General features: G+C 48.2%; 1 protein-coding gene across 20 annotated transcripts in view; it reads right to left on the bottom strand.

The window, feature by feature from the left end:
* LOC137524117 (uncharacterized) overlaps positions 1–20,842 on the bottom strand; it is a 515,954-nt gene that overhangs the window by 39,803 nt on the left and 455,309 nt on the right. For 19 of the 20 annotated variants that reach the window (XM_068243637.1, XM_068243636.1, XM_068243632.1 and 16 more), the window contains one exon: positions 4,640–4,981. The exons of the other annotated variant lie outside the window; for it this stretch is intronic. In XM_068243637.1, the coding sequence (XP_068099738.1) occupies positions 4,640–4,981 (342 nt within the window). The remainder of the gene's footprint in view (positions 1–4,639; positions 4,982–20,842) is intronic. 20 annotated transcript variants of the gene reach the window in all.

Here is a 20,842-nt window from a genome sequence, read left to right as displayed (position 1 = left end):
GAAGGCGCAGCGGGGCCCGGGGGCACCATGAAACAGGCAGCAGAGGGGCACTTAGCGGGCAACAGGTGGAGAGCGACACGGAGGTGAGTCCAGCGGAAGAATGGGGGGGAGACGAGGAGTGGGAAGGGGGCCAACAAGAGGACGAGTGGGCCGACGGATGGCAGGGGCACGTCGCCCAGCCGCAGTACAACTGGGCGGAGGGGGTCTCTTCTTTATTATTGCAACCGCAGGTCACCCACCACAGCTCCAGGGAGCACATGGCTCAGGAGCTACAAGAAAGTGATGGTACAACGGAGCCTTCAGGGAGCGGAGACCGAACAGGTGAGACAAATGCAATTATTGCTAATGAAATACCCGGTAGGAATACGGCGAAGAAGGTTACACAGGTTGGGGACCAGCGGACTTTGCTGCTGGAAATTCTAAAGGCCATTAAGGCAAATAGTACAACTCAGTGTGGCGGGGGAGAGGAAGCAGGGCCCGCGAAACAGGCAGAGGCGAGCGGCTCGGTCCCAGAGGTGGGAAACGTTCAACCGCCGGTCGCCGCAACCCCTGAGGTAGCCACGACCGAGAAGTCCGTACGGACACCCCGGCTAGCCGACTCGGCTAAGAGCAGCACCTACATCTGTTTTGCGGGCCCTTTAGGTTTCCACGTATCAGAGGAAACGAAAGAAAAAATTTGGAAAGGTCAGTACATTGACATATTCACAGTGCTCCCCCTAGATAATTATAACATAGACAAGTGGGAAAGGGGCAAAGAGCACCGCAAGGAGGAGGACGACCTAAGGCGAATGTATAGATTAATACCCAGGACATTCCCCAACTGGTCCAGAGCGTTTCACATCTTCGCCAGCATAGTGGGGGAGAAGACCCCAGAACAGTGCGCAGCAATGTTCTGTTACTTAGACGGCATCAGGGAAGCATATCACAAATATGGGGGGAAGGCCTGGCTGCGATATGACGAGCAGTTCCGCCAAAAAATGGCAGTCAGGTCATCTTTGACGTGGGAACACAGGGACATCATGCTATGGATGTCACTGAGTAGCCCAGACAAGCCGGAGTACGGTAGCGAGTTTAAAGGGGGCCACAACACCCCCTTTCGAGCGCCGGACGGCGGGGCAGATGCCTCACTGGCCCAGCAGAAAAAAGGTTTATGCTGGAAATACAACAATGACACCTGCGAGCGGGGAACCACATGCAGATATAAGCACGATTGCGCGGCCTGTGGGGCCAGCGGGCATCCAAGGGCTAATTGTTTCAAAAGAAACAAGAACACACAGGGAACCAAGACAGAGCAATGAACGGGGAAAGGGGGGTCACGCCAGTTAACATCGGGGCGATGGCCCCATTGCTAGTTAGGTACCCCAATAGGGAGCAGGCCGACCTTCTAGCATATGGCTTTCGGCCATTCAAATCGGCCTGCTCAAACGGCAAACGCAAAAATGAGAAATCCGCTCACCATTTCCCAGAGGGGGTTGGCACGGACACTTGGCAAAGGGTTAGCCATGGAAAGGACGGCAGACCCCCTCCCCCTGTTTCAGCACCCACCCATACCCAATCTACACATCTCCCCCCTAGGGGGGGGCCTCAAAACAGAGGCAAGTAAATATCGCTTTACCCATCACCTATCGGACCCATGGGGCACGTCGGTAAACGACGGGATCGACCCAGGCTTAGCGGCGGTACGCTATGCATCTTGCGTCAGGGCCGCGGCCATGGCAAATTGAATGGGAAAAAAAAAAATTGATTGGGCCATCACGCTGGCACGGCGGATTGAACTACCGGGCGCACTGGAGGTATATTGCCGCAGTGAACACGAAAGTTCGTCTCTTTCCAATGGCTTTTGCATTAGCCTTCCATGGTGCTCTAAGGTTGGGGGTGCTGGTAGGCCCCAATAGAAGTAGAGGGGGGGGGGGTACAGTGGGAGGATATCTCGCTCTCACTTATATGGCCTGAGAGAGGCTCTCGAGGCAGCGCTCTGCGTGTGGGCGGGCATTCGTCCTTGAGAGGCAAGGACGAATGCTGTGGCGGGTCCTTGACAATGCCGTATCTTTGGACATCGAGAAAGTATTCCCCACCGAGCTGGCATAACCAATTAATGCGCCGAATGAGGATCCCATAATGGAATATATATGATAATGATAATGGATAATGGCAATAATGGATAATGCAATAATGTATAATGTGATAATGTAAGCCGAAGGCTGGTGGCCGGCACGGGAGGGCATTGTCAAGGGACCTGCAGAGCGCCCAAGCGCCCCGCCATCTGTTAATACAAATATGTTTGTGATTGTAATATGTTTTGTTCCCCCCCCCCCTTTTTTATTTCAGTGTTTCTTGTCACAGCTCATTTAATGTTTAATGTCAATACTGTAATAAAGCTGTGGCCTTATAACTCCAATTGGGTGTCATAGCTTTTATTACGGTAATTAATAAGGTCGGCTCAAATAGGGCCCTACCCTGGTCAAGTAACCTGAGAGCTGAGCGAAGCTAGGGCGAGAAGGGGCGTGACCGGGTGGGCTCTGAGCTGGACTGTCCTAGAACAATAGGGTCGCCAGGTGTGAAAGAGAGGTGGAGTGTCCTGGCCAGGGCCAGGACACTATAAGACCAGGGGGCTGGCCAGGCAGCCTTCCTTTTGGGATCGTGTGGATACAGCAAACTTCTCCCACCCACCCTCCCGTTGCCGCTTGCTCGTCGGTAGCAAGCGACAAGATGGGTGTTGGGAACACCCCATAACAATGGAAACGTGTTGTATCCCTACAGACTTCGTCACAGCGGAAGGCGGGTCCTTGACAATGCCGTATCTTTGGACATCGAGAAAGTATTCCCCACCGAGCTGGCATAACCAATTAATGCGCCGAATGAGGATCCCATAATGGAATATATATGATAATGATAATGGATAATGGCAATAATGGATAATGCAATAATGTATAATGTGATAATGTAAGCCGAAGGCTGGTGGCCGGCACGGGAGGGCATTGTCAAGGGACCTGCAGAGCGCCCAAGCGCCCCGCCATCTGTTAATACAAATATGTTTGTGATTGTAATATGTTTTGTTCCCCCCCCCCCTTTTTTATTTCAGTGTTTCTTGTCACAGCTCATTTAATGTTTAATGTCAATACTGTAATAAAGCTGTGGCCTTATAACTCCAATTGGGTGTCATAGCTTTTATTTTACGGTAATTAATAAGGTCGGCTCAAATAGGGCCCTACCCTGGTCATGTAGGTTCCAATGAGAGTCTGGATTCTGGTTGAAGGAATTTTGGACCATTCCTCTTTACAAAGCATCTGTAGTTCATTCAGGTTTGATGGCTTCTGAGCATGGGCAGCTCTCTTTAACTACTAGTTAATACAGAGGATGGCACTAATTGATTATACACTCAGCATGTATTTATGTTCCTAACTGTGGAAACAGACAGCTGAAATCTCTGAGACAGCTTTCTGTATCCTTCCCCTAAACCATGATGGTGAACAATCATTGTCTTCAGGTCATTTGAGAGTTGTTTTGAGACCCCCATGTTGCTACTCTTCAGAGAAAATTAAAAGAGGAGAGAAACTTACAATTGACCCCCTTAAATACTCTTTCTTGTAATTGGATTCACCTGTGTATATAGGTCAGGGGTCACTGAGTGTGCCAAGCCAATTTGAGTGCCAATAATTAGTTCTAAAGGTTTTGGAATCAATAAAACGACAACAGTGCCCAAATGTATGCATCTGCCTAATTTTCTATAAACAATTATTACACACTTTCTGTAAATCCAATAAACTTCATTTCACTTCTCAAATATCACTGTGTGTGTCTCCTATATGATATATTTATCTGACATTTTTTATCGTAACAACCAATGATTTATACAGGAAAATCATGACGATTAACAAGGAAGGTTGCCCAAACTTTCGCATCCCACTGTAGATCACATTGATAGCAGACATGAATATTGTAGGACATTCGGTTACTGGGAAGTTTAATAACCCAGTTGCTGGGTATGCCAGCTTCATCAATTACATTTGAGGATACTCGGTGGATCCTTACCATTCAAATGATATAATTGTCATACCTATCATAAGTACAGCATCTCTTAAAAAGGCAAAAATAATACAATACAGTTATTCTAAATATGCCTACAGTGGTGCCTCTCTGTCCGTCCTCCTGCTGGGTTAGCTGTGCTATGCCATGAAAGGGGACCATTTGGTCCTGTTTGCTGGCAGAGTTCACACTGCTAGTGATCTGCTCAGGACAAGACTCTTTTGTTCCTGGCAATTAAAGAAAAACATTGTCCTCCCAGGATGACAGCTTGCAGCTACATGGTTTCCTGAACAGAATCTGTTATCTGCTGGAATAGCCAGACTCCAGGGCCTTTGGCCCCTACACATGCAGTTTGAACTGAACATAAAACACAATCATAAAACCGATTGTGTTTCATCATGGTTCAGCCATGAAAAGGATGATAACATTTATTTCCCACATTGGAAAGAAAAAAGCATGTTTTAAAAAACACTTCAGGTGTCATTGCAAAACCTGCCTTTGGAATCAATGGCTTTAGTCAGTTAATGGTCTCCCTCATGCTCCAATGTTTTAACTTTAACGCCTCAGAAATTCAGTCTAGTCTATCTAGCACTGTATCACAATAGTCACTCACTCATCACTTTTAGATGTCCTGTTCCTCTCTCTAGGGGGCGCTCCAGGCTGGGGTGCTGCACTCTGCAGATGAACTCTGACCCCTGGTCTGCCACTATTGGGGTAAATTGCAGGCTGGCTGTACAGCTGTATGTCTTATCCTTCTGTCTCTGGTGGATGATCTGTGGCATGTTGTACTGGTCACCATTAGCAAGTTCCTCCTCTCTGCCTTCCTGTTTTCTGTGCCAGCTCACAGTCAGCTCTTCAGAGATATAGCCAGAGATTTTACATTCTATGCTGGATTCATTTTTCAGGATAAAGCCAGATGAATCTAGTTGTTCAATGTGTGGCCTCCAAGGAAGATCTGCAGATCAGTCAGAGCTTATTAGTCTCAGTGGAAATTGTACAGGAGATAAGAGAGTGTAACTTCGTATATTATAAATGCAGTATAAAGTTAATTATGATTATGTATCTGCATTACAAACAGCAAATCAGTCCAGATCATGGTATGGCTACCCAAAGTACAAATAATACTGCACTGAAGATTGGAATAATAAAGAAAGCTTTGGAAGGATGGTCACCTCATTCAACTACAGTATGTACAATATATTACCTAACGTAATATATATTGTAAATAGTTGACTGAGGTGCCTCCCTCCAAAGCTTCCTTTATTATTCCAATCTTCAGTGCAGTAATACTAAAGGCCCATAACCACCAGATGGTATTTGTAGCGATGTTACCTGATGCCGGGCAACATTGTTTAACAAGAGCATGTGAAACGTTACCCCCCTCCCCCCATGGCGATTGCACATCGTTAAGTTAATGACATGACAGATCAAATCTTTAAGATCCCCGACGACTCTGCTGAAAAGTACCGCAATCGCTTACTTCCCATTTGGACTCATTGGGTAACGTAGAGTGATGTTGCGAGCAGGAAGAGGTGCTGCCTAACGACCGTAGTCAAGGGGTCGTCGCTGGACCCGTTAGGTGGAGAGTACGCAGCTTAAGGCTTTGTGGGCAGATTTTATTCTGACTCCTCCAAGCAAAGTTTTTCACCTTTTCAGTGTTTAAAGAGATTTGGAACAGGCGGTGCATATAACAAAAACTGCACACAGTACAGGGCCGTCGCTAGCCCTATTTTGGGGTGGCACATGCCCCCAATCTGTCCTGGGGTGCCACGGATCTCAGCGGCTCCCTCCAGCCACCGCTGCCGCGTCACTCAGACCTCAGGATCAGGCGGCGAGCCGGCGACCAATCGTGCGGGCGCTAGGGCCCAGCGCCCGCACTGATATGCGGAAGTGACATCACTTCCGCATATAGAGCGGGTGCGTCCGGCGCCCGCTCATAATACTGGTCGGGTCGCCGCTGATCCTGAGGTCTGACTACACTGCCAGGTGAGGGGGGGGGGGGGGGGGAGCGGCGGCGGTGGCTAGAGGGGGGGCCTCCCTGTCACTCACTCACTACCTAAAGGGGCTCCCTGTCACTCACTCACTACCTAAAGGGGCCTCCCTGTCACTCACTCACTTCCTAAAGGGCCTCCCTGTCACTCACTCACTACCTAAAGGGGCTCCCTGTCACTCACTCACTACCTAAAGGGGCTCCCTGGCACTCACTCACTACCTAAAGGGGCTCCCTGGCACTCACTCACTACCTAAAGGGGCTCCCTGGCACTCACTCACTACCTAAAGGGGCTCCCTGTCACTCACTCACTACCTAAAGGGGCCTCCCTGTCACTCACTCACTGCCTAAAGGGCCTCCCTGTCACTCACTCACTACCTAAAGGGGCTCCCTGTCACTCACTCACTACCTAAAGGGGCTCCCTGGCACTCACTCACTACCTAAAGGGGCTCCCTGGCACTCACTCACTACCTAAAGGGGCTCCCTGGCACTCACTCACTACCTAAAGGGGCTCCCTGTCACTCACTCACTACCTAAAGGCAGGGTCGGACTGGGCCACAGTAGTACAGTTTTTTCCCTCGGTGGGCCCCTACCTCCAGGTCTCTGGTGCCCCCCCCCCCCCCCCCCCTCCCCTCCTTGTCTGACATTGCTCCAATTGCTGCCTGCAGCACAAAAATTCTCTTCTCAGTGCTGTAATCACTCATGCTGAGAGCAGTGGAGCAGCTAAGGAGCTGTAGGCCTCGATGCAAATTTTACAATGGGGCCCCCCAAGCACTCTATACATAACAATTGATACGATGCACCAAAGCCTGCCAATGGCAACTACAGTGTCAGAGGTGCAAGAAGGGGATGGGGAGGAGATTTTTAATGATTACCACTATTCAAAGTATCTATAGAAGTGATTATTATGAGCAAAGGACCAATAGAGAGCTAATACTGTAGTTGAGGGAGGGCCCTTCGGGGCCCCTTTGGCCCAAGGGCCCCGATGCGGTCGCAACCTCTGCGGTCGCAACCTCTGCACAGTAGGACATTACTTTATATTGAAGGAGGGGACTCTATGCAAAGTTTTGCTGGGCAGCAGTGTCTCTGAATTACAATGCTGCTAAGATCATGTACATTTGGCCCTGTCCATAATACATCATGACCACGCCCACCGGTGCATGGTCATGCCCTTTTTTCACCGCAATCATGGGATGTGTGGGCCCCAGGTTGAAATTTCTTTGGTGGGCCCCCAGTGTCCCAGTCCGTCCCTGTCACTCACTACCTAACTTGGGGGGCTACCATATTAAGGGGGCATTCTGCCTATTTATGTGAAATGCTGTCTATTTATGTGCCTCATGATTGCTGAATTTTTCTTGTTGGGGGTCACATGATTGCTGAATACAGATAAATGAATTGGCTTCCTCCTAAATTGTCCCTAGACTACGATACATACACTGCATGATACATACATAGATATAGGACTATGGTAGGGATTAGATCGTGATCCCCTCTGAGGGACAGGTAAGTGACAAGACAGTGTACTCTGTACAGCGCTGCGGAAGATGCTGGCACTATATAAATACTATTAATAATAAAGTGCTTGCCAATGCATCCACTAGACTGACTTCACTGTAGTAAGTGTTGCAGAACAGCTTCAGCAACACAATAAAGGGTGTTATCACAGCATTTGTTAAAAGAAGCAGTAACCATGTCAATATACAGGCAATAGGCAAGAATAACTTTGAAAGTAGTGTAAGTTGAAGGCCTGATGACAGGGCATAGCTCTCCCCTCAGCCCTGCAGACCAGGCATGGCCATTATGCATGCTGCTGCCCCAGGGCTGCCATGGTCCCTGCCTATGGGGATGAGTAATGGAGATCATCATCAATCAATGCCATATACAATCACATACCTATGGCCTTGCTGTGCAGAGCTGAGATGCTGTGTCTGCCAGGCGGAGGGGTCTGCCCATTGCTCGCTATCACAGCACTGTTGCTTCCATCTCTCGTCTGCAGTCAGTGAGGAGGGGGGGCTGGGGTGGTGCTGATGATGGGGAGGCGGAGGGGGCTGGATTGGGAAAGGGGTCAGGTGTAGTTCAGAGCAAGGTGCGAGGCTGGGGATGAATCACCGCTGATTGATCGCTGAGATCCCCCTGTATTCCCCCCCAGATCATCCAGCAGTCTTATCCAACATCTCAACATACAGAACAACGGCACTCACTCCTGCTGCCTCTACTAACGGTGCACCCTACCCGACCTCCTCCTCCTGGAACTTTGCCTGCTCTACCCCGTGCAGTTGAAGCTGGACAGGCTAGAGGCCAGCCAGCACCAGGGGAGAGAGCGAGTGACGTCATAGTCACAGACAGTGACATGACTCATCTCGCCACACTCGCCTGGCTCCACCGCTAATCACTGCTGTGCTGTCTGCTGCTGACGCTGGGGAGGAGGAAGGCGGAGCCGAGGGAGAGAGAGAGATGCAATCAGTAAGGCTGCCGGCCCGGCAGCACACACACACTCCGGCTCGTCCTCGCAAAAAAAGTTACATTATGCAAACAGGGAGGGGGGGCCCGGCGGCCGGGCCCCCCCTCAAGGCTTCAGGCGGTGGGCCCCGTCGCGAATGCGACCTCTGCGACCTCTATTGCTACGCCCCTGGTACAGTATATGCTGTTCTCTTGTGCCTGCACTGTGTGCTGATTTACCTCCAGTGTGTACAGTGTAAGGTGTTACTCTGTGCCTTTACTGATTGTAAACCAGCTATATTGTATGCTGATCCCTGCTACTTTCGGTATGTACAGTATTAGCTGTAAAGCCTGGTACACACATACAATTTTGATTAGCCAATTTTAGCTCTGTTCATAAAATTCATGGTCTGTTGACCCACTTACTGCACGGGGGTGGTAAAATTGGGGGTCAGTGATTGACCAATCAAAATTGTATGTGCGTATACATCTTTGATCTATGCCTATACTGATTGTAAATTATCTAAATAAAGGACGGGGGCTCCATCCAATATTTCGATGGGCAGGCCCGTTATCTGTAGCTTACACCGCTGCTAAGTTCATGTACATTTGGCCCCACCCATGGCCACGCCCACTCACCTCATGGCCACGCCCATTTTTTGCAGCTGCGCGCACCGCATATACCTCCCCACCTGGTGCCCACAGGTGCCCCCGCTCTCCAAGGACCCTAGAAACGCCCCTGACACAGTATCAACATGGGATATAGATCTGGCCAGTGAATTGGTTATTCCAGAACCCTCAATGCCTTTAATTTTACTCATTACTAGCTGAATTTGCTGGAATCTTCATAAACCTCTCAGCAACCCTGACTATGAACATAAGTGCAATTCACTTCTTCTCTTCACTTCTTCTCCTCAGTTTTCTCTTAATTGTCATAAAATGCCTTTCAAGCCACCAGTAAGCAAGAAAAAATACTCAAAATATATTATCTGATAGTACTTTTCAACAACTATTGGACAATTTTTCAATTGTAAAGTGCTGAAACATTAGTTTAGAGAAGATGAACATTATCTCCTAGTTGAAAAAGTTAATTGCATATAGGCCTAAGTGTCAAAAACTAGTGTAAGTTACAGGCCTCTGGGACTTGTGCTGCTGTTGGGCCCCTGGCACTTGCGCTTCTGTTGGGCCCCTGGCACTTGCACTGCTGCTGGACCTCTGGGACTTGTACTGCTGCTGGGCCCTGGGACTTGTGCTGCTGCTGGGCCTTTGGGACTTGTGCTGCTGCTGGGCCTCTGGCACCTGTAATGCTGCTGGGCCTCTGGGACTTGTGCTGCTGCTGGGCCTCTGGCACTTGTACTGCTGCTGGGCCCTGGGACTTGTACTGTTGCTGGGCCTCTGGCACTTGTACTGCTGCTGGGCCCTGGGACTTGTGCTGCTGCTGAGCCTTTGGGACTTGTGCTGCTGCTGGGCCTCTGGCACTTGTACTGCTGCTTGGCCCCTGGTACTTGTACTGCTGCTGGGCCCCTGGCACTTGTACTGCTGCTGGGCCCTGGGACTTGTACTGCTGCTGGGCCTTTGGGACTTGTGCTGCTGCTGAGCCTCTGGCACTTGTACTGCTGCTGGGCCTCTGGGATATGTACTGCTGCTGGGCCCCTGGGATTTGAACTGCTGCTGGGTCCCTGGGACTTGTGCTGCTGCTGGGCCCCTGGGACTTGTGCTGCTGCTGGGCCTCTGGGACTTGTACTGTTGCTGGGCCTCTGGCACTTGTACTGCTGCTTGGCCTCTGGGACTTGTGCTGCTGCTGGGCCTCTGGGATATGTACTGTTGCTGGGCCCCTGGGACTTGAACTGCTGCTGGGCCCCTGGGACTTGAACTGCTGCTGGGCCCCTGGGACTTGAACTGCTGCTGGGCCCCTGGGACTTGAACTGCTGCTGGGCCCCTGGGACTTGAACTGCTGCTGGGCCCCTGGGACTTGAACTGCTGCTGGGCCCCTGGGACGTGTACTGCTGCTGGGCCCCTGGGACGTGTACTGCTGCTGGGCTCCTGGGACTTGTACTGCTGCTGGGCCCCTAGGACTTGTACTGCTGCTGGGCCCCTGGAACTTGCAGTGCTGCTGGGCCCCTGGGACTTGTACTGCTGCTGGGCCCCTGGGACTTGTACAGCTGCTGGGTGCTAGTAAAAAAAAGGCATACAGGGATAGTGGACAAAAAGGGCGCCTAGTGTTGGGCGAACAGTGTTCGCCACTGTTCGGGTTCGCCCGGATTTCGGGCTGTTCGAGTTCGATTTGGGCTCCGCCGGACACCTCGTGGTGTTCGGCCATGTGTTCGACCATGCGGTCGAACATATGTTCGGCCTGACAGCGCATGGCCGAACGTTCCCCGAACGTTTGGTTCGAGCTGTGATTGGCCGAGCGGGTCACGTGGTTCGGGCACGAACACGCGGCTCGCGCTGCGATTGGCCGAGCGGGTCACGTGGTTCGGGTAAATAAATACCCGAACCGTGTCATTTCTCCACCACTTGCGTTTGGGTTTAGCTTTGGGTAGGCAGGCAGGTTAGACTCTCTCTCACCAGCTAGGCTAGCCAGGCCCCCCAGCCTCCTATACTATATTTGCCACTGCACTGTAGTGCCAGTCAGCTCAGCGTGCGTTTACTGCTGGGATCAGTAGTACTTCCGTCCATCACCAGTATATAGCATAGTATATAGCATTGTCTTCTATTGCCACTGTACTGCCAGTCAGCGTTTACTGCTGGGGTAGTACTTCCGTCCATCACCAGTATATAGCATAGTATATAGCATTGTCTTCTATTGCCACTGTACTGCCGGTCAGCGTGTACTGCTGGGATCAGTAGTACATCCGTCCATCACCAGTGTATAATATAGTATATAGCACTGTCTTCTATTGCCACTGTACTGCTGGAATCAGTAGTACATCCGTCCATCACCAGTGTATAACATAGTATATAGCACTGTCTTCTATTGCCACTGCACTGCTGGGATCAGTAGTACATCCGTCCATCACCAGTGTATAACATAGTATATAGCACTGTCTTCTATTGCCACTGTACTGCTGGGATCAGTAGTACTTCCGTCCATCACCAGTGTATAATATAGTATATAGCACTGTCTTCTATTGCCACTGTACTGCTGGGATCAGTAGTACACCCGTCCATCACCAGTGTATAACATAGTATATAGCACTGTCTTCTATTGCCACTGTACTGCTGGGATCAGTAGTACTTCCGTCCATCACCAGTGTATAATATAGTATATAGCACTGTCTTCTATTGCCACTGTACTGCCGGGATCAGTAGTACTTCCGTCCATCACCAGTGTATAACATAGTATATAGCATTGTCTTCTATTGCCACTGTACTGCTGGGATCAGTAGTACTTCCGTCCATCACTAGTGTATAACATAGTATATAGCATTGTCTTCTATTGCCACTGTACTGCTGGGATCAGTAGTACTTCCGTCCATCACCAGTGTATAATATAGTATATAGCACTGTCTTCTATTGCCACTGTACTGCCGGGATCAGTAGTACTTCCGTCCATCACCAGTGTATAACATAGTATATAGCATTGTCTTCTATTGCCACTGTACTGCTGGGATCAGTAGTACTTCCGTCCATCACTAGTGTATAACATAGTATATAGCATTGTCTTCTATTGCCACTGTACTGCTGGGATCAGTAGTACTTCCGTCCATCACCAGTGTATAACATAGTATATAGCATTGTCTTCTATTGCCACTGTACTGCTGGGATCAGTAGTACTTCCGTCCATCACCAGTGTATAACATAGTATATAGCACTGTCTTCTATTGCCACTGTACTGCTGGGATCAGTAGTACTTCCATCCATCACCAGTGTATAATATAGTATATAGCACTGTCTTCTATTGCCACTGTACTGCTGGGATCAGTAGTACTTCCGTCCATCACCAGTGTATAACATAGTATATAGCATTGTCTTCTATTGCCACTGTACTGCTGGAATCAGTAGTACTTCCGTCCATCACCAGTGTATAACATAGTATATAGCATTGTCTTCTATTGCCACTGTACTGCCAGTCAGCTTGTACTGCTGGGATCAGTAGTACTTCCGTCCATCACCAGTGTATAATATAGTATATAGCACTGTCTTCTATTGCCACTGTACTGCTGGGATCAGTAGTACTTCCGTCCATCACCAGTGTATAACATAGTATATAGCATTGTCTTCTATTGCCACTGTACTGCTGGGATCGGTAGTACTTCCGTCCATCACCAGTGTATAATATAGTATATAGCATTGTCTTCTATTGCCACTGTACTGCTGGAATCAGTAGTACTTCCGTCCATCACCCGTGTATAACATAGTATATAGCATTGTCTTCTATTGCCACTGTACTGCCAGTCAGCTTGTACTGCTGGGATCAGTAGTACTTCCGTCCATCACCAGTGTATAATATAGTATATAGCATTGTCTTCTATTGCCACTGTACTGCTGGGATCAGTAGTACTTCCGTCCATCACTAGTGTATAACATAGTATATAGCATTGTCTTCTATTGCCACTGTACTGCTGGGATCAGTAGTACTTCCGTCCATCACCAGTTTATAACATACTATATAGCATTGTCTATTGCCACTGTACTGCCAGTCAGTGTGCGTGTACTGCTGGGATCAGTACAACCATAATGAAGAAATCCAGTGAAAGAGGGAGGGGCAAGGGAAGAGGTGTTTCCCCTGACGGTTCACGTAGAGGCCGCAGTGGAGCACCTAAGAAAACCCACTCAATACCACCCATGTGTGCCAGACAAACAACCCTCACTGATCCACAAGAGTGTATAATATAGTGTATAGCATTGTCTTCTATTGCCACTGTACTGCTGGAATCAGTAGTACTTCCGTCCATCACCAGTGTATAACATAGTATATAGCATTGTCTTCTATTGCCACTGTACTGCCAGTCAGCTTGTACTGCTGGGATCAGTAGTACTTCCGTCCATCACCAGTGTATAACATAGTATATAGCATTGTCTTCTATTGCCACTGTACTGCTGGGATCAGTAGTACTTCCGTCCATCACCAGTGTATAATATAGTATATAGCACTGTCTTCTATTGCCACTGTACTGCTGGGATCAGTAGTACTTCCGTCCATCACCAGTGTATAATATAGTATATAGCACTGTCTTCTATTGCCACTGTACTGCTGGGATCAGTAGTACTTCCGTCCATCACCAGTGTATAATATAGTATATAGCACTGTCTTCTATTGCCACTGTACTGCTGGGATCAGTAGTACTTCCGTCCATCACCAGTGTATAACATAGTATATAGCATTGTCTTCTATTGCCACTGTACTGCTGGAATCAGTAGTACTTCCGTCCATCACCAGTGTATAACATAGTATATAGCATTGTCTTCTATTGCCACTGTACTGCCAGTCAGCTTGTACTGCTGGGATCAGTAGTACTTCCGTCCATCACCAGTGTATAATATAGTATATAGCACTGTCTTCTATTGCCACTGTACTGCTGGGATCAGTAGTACTTCCGTCCATCACCAGTGTATAATATAGTATATAGCACTGTCTTCTATTGCCACTGTACTGCTGGGATCAGTAGTACTTCCGTCCATCACCAGTGTATAACATAGTATATAGCATTGTCTTCTATTGCCACTGTACTGCTGGGATCAGTAGTACTTCCGTCCATCACCAGTGTATAACATAGTATATAGCACTGTCTTCTATTGCCACTGTACTGCTGGGATCAGTAGTACTTCCGTCCATCACCAGTGTATAACATAGTATATAGCATTGTCTTCTATTGCCACTGTACTGCCAGTCAGCTTGTACTGCTGGGATCATTAGTACTTCCGTCCATCACCAGTGTATAATATAGTATATAGCACTGTCTTCTATTGCCACTGTACTGCTGGGATCAGTAGTACTTCCGTCCATCACCAGTGTATAATATAGTATATAGCACTGTCTTCTATTGCCACTGTACTGCTGGGATCAGTAGTGTTATAATTTAAGTAGGCCTCAGTTACTTGGCCTGAGTTTTATGTAAAAGGCTTGACCGCAGTGTATGCCTTTAAAATAGATAGAGGGTTGGTGATGCAGGCAGAGGCATCTCAGGGTCTGCGTGTAGCAGAAGATACACGCAGATACTGAGAACATGTTCCTAACAGAAGGCCATCGGCCACTCTGACCTCAACAGGAACAGAAAACATTGGCTATGTTTACTAAACATTTCACATTCCTGCATCTGGGTCAAGTGCCTCATTGATTATTAATCGAGTAGGCGGGTATGATGACACCACGAGTGGGTCCACCAATAGACTGATATAGGAGGTGGCGAAGATGATGTCATATTTAACTCTTTCCTAGTCGGTATTAAAGGGGGTGCGAGCGATGGGAACTCACTTCTGCTTCTGCTTCTTCCCTCTGCACTAGCTCGCAAGGCCGACTGGGACCTCTAAGCATGTTATTCCTTACTGTAATCTGATATAATGTATGTTGTACATATGTAGTTTAGTGTAACGTAGTTAGGAAGAAGGTACCTGATAGACTTCAAGAGGGAGTCTAATCAAGCAGCTATAACGCAACATGGAAGTCTGCTTTGCCAGGAGATGAATGTATCTATCTGTATTCCTGTTTCCTGAATAAATAACGTAAGAAGCCTGAGAAAGTCTATATCCTGTTTGCTGTGTGGAGAGTCAAGTGATCTCACAGTCTGTGAGACGATGGTGTCGAAGCAAGGTGATAAGAACAGTTTATAACAATTGGTGCCTGAAATCCTTCCCTGCCTAAATATACAGGCAGACGGGGCCGGGGCCGACGGAAAATGGTTTCAAGATATTCCACAGCAAAACAAGCGGAATAGACGGACACGGACTGTAAAGCTTATCACGCTGATACTGATAAGCTGGTGTGAGAGTGTGCATTGCGTGAGCCAAGCAAGCACACGACGGGCTGCTGCAATTCGTGGAAACCAGCGGCGAACCGCGTGGATGTTAAACTTTGACTGGAAGTGCACATCAGTCATAGCCAAAACCGGGTCGCAGGTGACTGGAAGCTCCGAGGCCGGCTGGCAGCTGCCGCTGGAGATCGATCCGCTGAGCCAGTGTGGGTACACAGAGATGGCTCAGTAATTCCAGGGGGTCCACTCAAGGTTCGTGAAGTTGCCACAAGCTGGTCGAATTCGCAGGCTTACAAAGTCTTCTGCTCAGGCAAGTATAGCGTTTCGTTTATTTGGTTTTGTAGCAATGTTTGTGGTCTGTTATATATGTTAACAGTCTGCATGATGTGTTTTTTTCTACAGCTGTGTGTTATCTTTCTGTGTTATGCTAAAGTGTGGGCAGCGTATATAGTTTCGTTTTCTCTCTGGGCAGTTCTGGGCTGGGAGGGATGCCAGCGATGTTTGTTTTTATCTCGTGCTCTCTCACGCAGATGGTGGATAGTGAGGAGGGCAGTTAGGGGGAGGAATGGAGGGAACATAGTTGGGATAACGAGAGCAGCCCAGAATAGTGGGGATACTGGTTCAAGTCAATGCTATTAGTTCGTTAGTGCTACGTGATGCTTCTGTAATCTCAGCATGATTCAGTGTCATGGGTTTTATTGGTTTTTTTTCTGGCGGATCGCAGAGCGTAGGTTTAGTGGGAAGGGGGGCCAATACAGTGCATCATCCCACCCCCCTCTCTACAGATTGGGGGAAGCACGGTTGAGGTTTGTGTCCGCGGATATCTGTTAACAGCTGGAATGATTTGTTAAGTTTCTGTCACTCCGCATTCCAGGCAAAGGTTTATGATATGAGTAAAGGTCGGTGTAGTTGTGGAGAATTCCTTCTGTTCAGGATGTTTTGTTTCAGCCGTCATAAGATCGGAGTTCTGTGGGAAGCTTTTGAGTGCACGGGGTTGGGTGCATGTTTTTTTTTTTTCCTCCATCTACATGTCCAAGATGATTTGCGTTTTTTTCTGGGAAGAAGATAGGAAATTTCACACACTGCGGTGTCTGTTTTGCAGGTATACGAGAAAAATATATATGCTGAAATGTTTAGTGTGCATATGCCTTGTATGTTCTAACTGTTTTTTTTTCCTGATGTGTATAGGGTTAAGCGGTTGCTACGGGAGATTGATAGCAGCCATCTTGGCTGGCAGTCCAGGACTCAAAATGGCGGCAGTGGAGAGAGCCCGCCCCCGAGAGTCATGGCCCCCACACGTCATGGCAGGGGGGAGGAGGGGCTGGGGGATCCACGTCACGTCAGGCTGTGCTCGCGGCTCCGGGCAGAGCAGCTGAAAGGGAGGGGGGTAGAAATACAGAGACATTCTCCTGTGTGTCTCGGTTCTCACAGTATTTCCCCAGAGCTTTTCCCTGGGTCCATGGAAAGGAATGCCAGAATAGGAAGTGTTTCCCAGCTAGGTGCAGGGAATCACGTAGCAGTACTGATCAGAAATGGGTCTGTACTGTGTTGCTTATGGGAGTATTCCTGTGAGTGGGGCACCTTAATGGGTGGTGCAGCATGAGTTCCCAATAGGAAAGGGGGGACAGTGCATCAAGGGGGTGCCGGAGGTGGAAAAAAGGGAGTTGACCAATCCGGGTTTCCGGTAACGTTTTTTTTCCGGTTTTTGTCGTGGACAGGGCCAGAGCTTGACTGAGAGGTCTATGCTGGGCTGGGGCTGTTTTTTTGTGCGTTTTTTTTTTCTCGTCCACTGATTGGTCAAATATGTTTTTTTTCCAGCTCCTATCAATTGTAGCACAAAGAACAAGGACTGACAACAGTTCATGGGGCAATTATACGGATGATAAAATTGCCGTTTACAGAGTGACAGTGTATCAGTACGCTGTTTGCCATGTGACTACCTACCAGGTGGGCATTCAGGGATCTGCATACAGGCATGTGACGCTGGTATGCTTAGCCCTGCACCCTGTGTAGTTTAAGTGTAAAGTGCTCCTTCCTACAGGGAGGCAGCCAGTTTTTGGTAGTTTAGGTGGTGGCACGGCAAACATTGATCAGAGGGTACAACACACAGAACTTCTAGCAGAGCTGGTATCGCAATGAAGTTCTAGATAAGTTAATGCGACCATGAGTAAGTGCATTGCAGGCTCACCTGCAAAGCAGCATCAGGTGTGGCATCCGTAATCTGTGCATGCGACGGCCGCGCATGGACAGATAAGGGGGGATGTGAAGTGAGCTGCAATGGGGTGAGAGCTTCCAAAGGGGAAGCGAGCTTCCATAGGTGAAGTCCGCGGGAGCATATTTTAAACAGGTAAGTACTGAAGATAGTACTGAGGTAGGGGGGTGAAGTTTAACTCCGATCTACCAATAAGAGTAAACAGAGTTCAGGAGAACCATAAAGCAACGAGATCAATTACGATATATATTGATCAATTTAAAGTGTAAAGAGTACAAGCCGCAGGGCGAATCCCAAATCATTAATAAGAATTGATTTGTTTGTATTTCGATTTCAGGTGTTTGGCAATATGGAATTGAGACAGCTGCAGTGCTGGCAGCAAGGATGAAGATGTCAGTCGGATAAGCGAAAGGTTCCAGATGCCAATCTAAGCTTGGAGGAACACGAGATTCCTGAAATCGGAAAGAGACTAAAACACGAGATTCCTGAAATCGGAAAGAGACTAACAAAACTGTCGGAGCAAAGCATAATGCAAAGTGCTAATGTTTTTCTTTCCCAGGGTGGTGCTTTTATAATGAAGTGTACCATGCTGATGGTGATCCTAGGTTGCCATTCCGTCCTAGGAGAACGAGGAGAGGACATTCTCATGTATAATAAGGGGTTAATGAGAATGCAAGGCCCAAGCATGTTAATGTTGGGTGACAAAGGTACTGATCCTTTCACACCTCCCTCCGCTTGGCACAGATGGACCATGCAGGGACGGAGGAAAGGAGCACTTGTGCCAGGAGAAAGCAAATTTCATGGCACAATGTGGGTGAAAGGTCTGAAGGGTCAAGTGTGCGGGCAGTGGGAATTTAATGGCAGTGTAAATCTGCTATTGAATGCCACACTCCCAGAATCAATGCACCGATCCAAAGGTTTGTTAAAAGGTACATTGCAGTATAATGGGTACATGCAAAAGGTGGAGTGTGTGATTCAGGGGTACCTTGTCTTGGTTATGCAGAGTGAGATGGGTCCAGATTGGAGAGGAACGAGCAGGAGGCGTCAATTCTCTTACCAGAGAGACGCAGGGGACCACATCACACTCTGGAGCTACCAACAGAGAGTGCCTCTGAAACAACTATACACAGGTAAAGGCTGGAAAGCCAAGGGTGGGTGGTTCTCGAAACAAGAAGTAAAAATCGAGATCAAGCCACATTTCCAGGTGACAAAGAGGGTGGGGAGAGCGGTCCCGGGGGAGGGAAAGCCCACACAGGGAACTCCATTCACCCCATACGGGTCACAACAGGGGACGAGATTACACAGTCCATATGCAGCAGCTTATCCTCATGATAGTTGGGTAAGTGAAGAGGTACTCTTAATTGAAAGATTGCAGAGAGTACAGTCTTCCCAACCTCAGGTACATATTGTGCCTCAGGATATAAGGGGGGAAGTGGTCCAATCAGGACAGCTGGGGACATATTTTGTCAGCAAGAGATTGGACAAGGGGAGGTATATTAATTTTTCTGGAGAAGGATCTTTTGCATGGCAGCTTCGAGATGTTTGGGTGAACAAATGGAAACGGTGCAACATTCCTTTAGGCACCGCCACTTCCTTAGTTCCCACCTCAACCCGTGTCTTACACCAGGACCTGAGAGGTCAACCTTTTTTGGTGCTAGACAGGGAGGTGAAACAAGTAGAGTTGTCCTCATGTGGGCAATTCTTGCAGAAGTACCTGCGTTGGCTGGGGCAAGTCAAATTTAGTGAAGATGCCTGCAGGCTCAATAACGCAGAGTGCGAGGCTACCATTCAAAAGATCCACCCTGAAGCCCAACCGATAGTTCCGGTGGCGGAAGGAAAGGTTTGGTTTTTTAACATAAGGTCTAATGATACATTCAAGATATATTCTCATAATTGTTCCGATAAGGGGGAGTTTCCAAGGGGAACATATTGTGTGAGTGGAGATCCCATATGGATCCTGTCATCCAGGTTTGATGACGTTGTTTCTCAAATTGTTAAGAGAACTCTAAAGGTCAAAGTTTCACGGGTAGTTCCCGTCCTGAAAGAGAACACGACATGGGACAAAGGGGAACAGGTTTTGATCCAAGACGACCACATTTTGTTACAAAGGTTAAACAAACAGTACACTAAGTTAGAGGTAAGAGTTCACCATGATACAGGTGATCTTAACGAGGTAGAACACAAACATGAGCAGGTGAGTTCCAGTCTGCCCTGGTGGACAAAGGTTTCGGTGATGTTCCAGGGACACTCGGACGGGGCATCTGCAGTTCCAAAGTTCTTTCTGCACCCACTGGTCGTCTGGATGGGGATGACAACTTTAGGCATCGTTATCCAGGTGAGGTTGCGGGTTAAAATTACGTAAAATAAATTAACCGGTCCAGAGATTGGTGCCTCATAAACAATCTCCGGAACCAATAGTTTAAATTAAGGGATATACAGGGTTACGTGTATATGTTTAGTAGTACCTAGGAGCTGATTGTATAAAGGCGCTCTTTTAGAAGGCACCTGGCACTGCTCCGTTTTGTAACAACCAAACGAGTTTCACTTTTCTGTGGTCATGCAAGTTTGTGAGTGATACGCAAGTGACGCAAATGCTGAGCATGTGGTATTGAGGGACTTAGAAGTAGGGCTTCCCCAGAGAGCCTGGTTACAGGAAGACCAAGAGGTCTTGCTCTCTCTCTTCCAGGGGTAACCGCCTAGAGCAGAGAAGTTGTGTGAGCACGAACATCGAAAAGTGAAACATACAAGAAAGAAACCAGGTACTGGGAGGTTCAGACGCTGGGATCTGCGGGTCAAGCCGTTTTAGGGGGGATTGTTATAATTTAAGTAGGCCTCAGTTACTTGGCCTGAGTTTTATGTAAAAGGCTTGACCGCAGTGTATGCCTTTAAAATAGATAGAGGGTTGGTGATGCAGGCAGAGGCATCTCAGGGTCTGCGTGTAGCAGAAGATACACGCAGATACTGAGAACATGTTCCTAACAGAAGGCCATCGGCCACTCTGACCTCAACAGGAACAGAAAACATTGGCTATGTTTACTAAACATTTCACATTCCTGCATCTGGGTCAAGTGCCTCATTGATTATTAATCGAGTAGGCGGGTATGATGACACCACGAGTGGGTCCACCAATAGACTGATATAGGAGGTGGCGAAGATGATGTCATATTTAACTCTTTCCTAGTCGGTATTAAAGGGGGTGCGAGCGATGGGAACTCACTTCTGCTTCTGCTTCTTCCCTCTGCACTAGCTCGCAAGGCCGAC

Source organism: Hyperolius riggenbachi, chromosome 7 (assembly GCF_040937935.1).
Source record: "Hyperolius riggenbachi isolate aHypRig1 chromosome 7, aHypRig1.pri, whole genome shotgun sequence".
Classification (NCBI taxonomy): domain Eukaryota; kingdom Metazoa; phylum Chordata; class Amphibia; order Anura; family Hyperoliidae; genus Hyperolius; species Hyperolius riggenbachi.
Note: the sequence above shows the minus strand (reverse complement) of the source record. Positions and strands in the feature narration are given on the sequence as shown.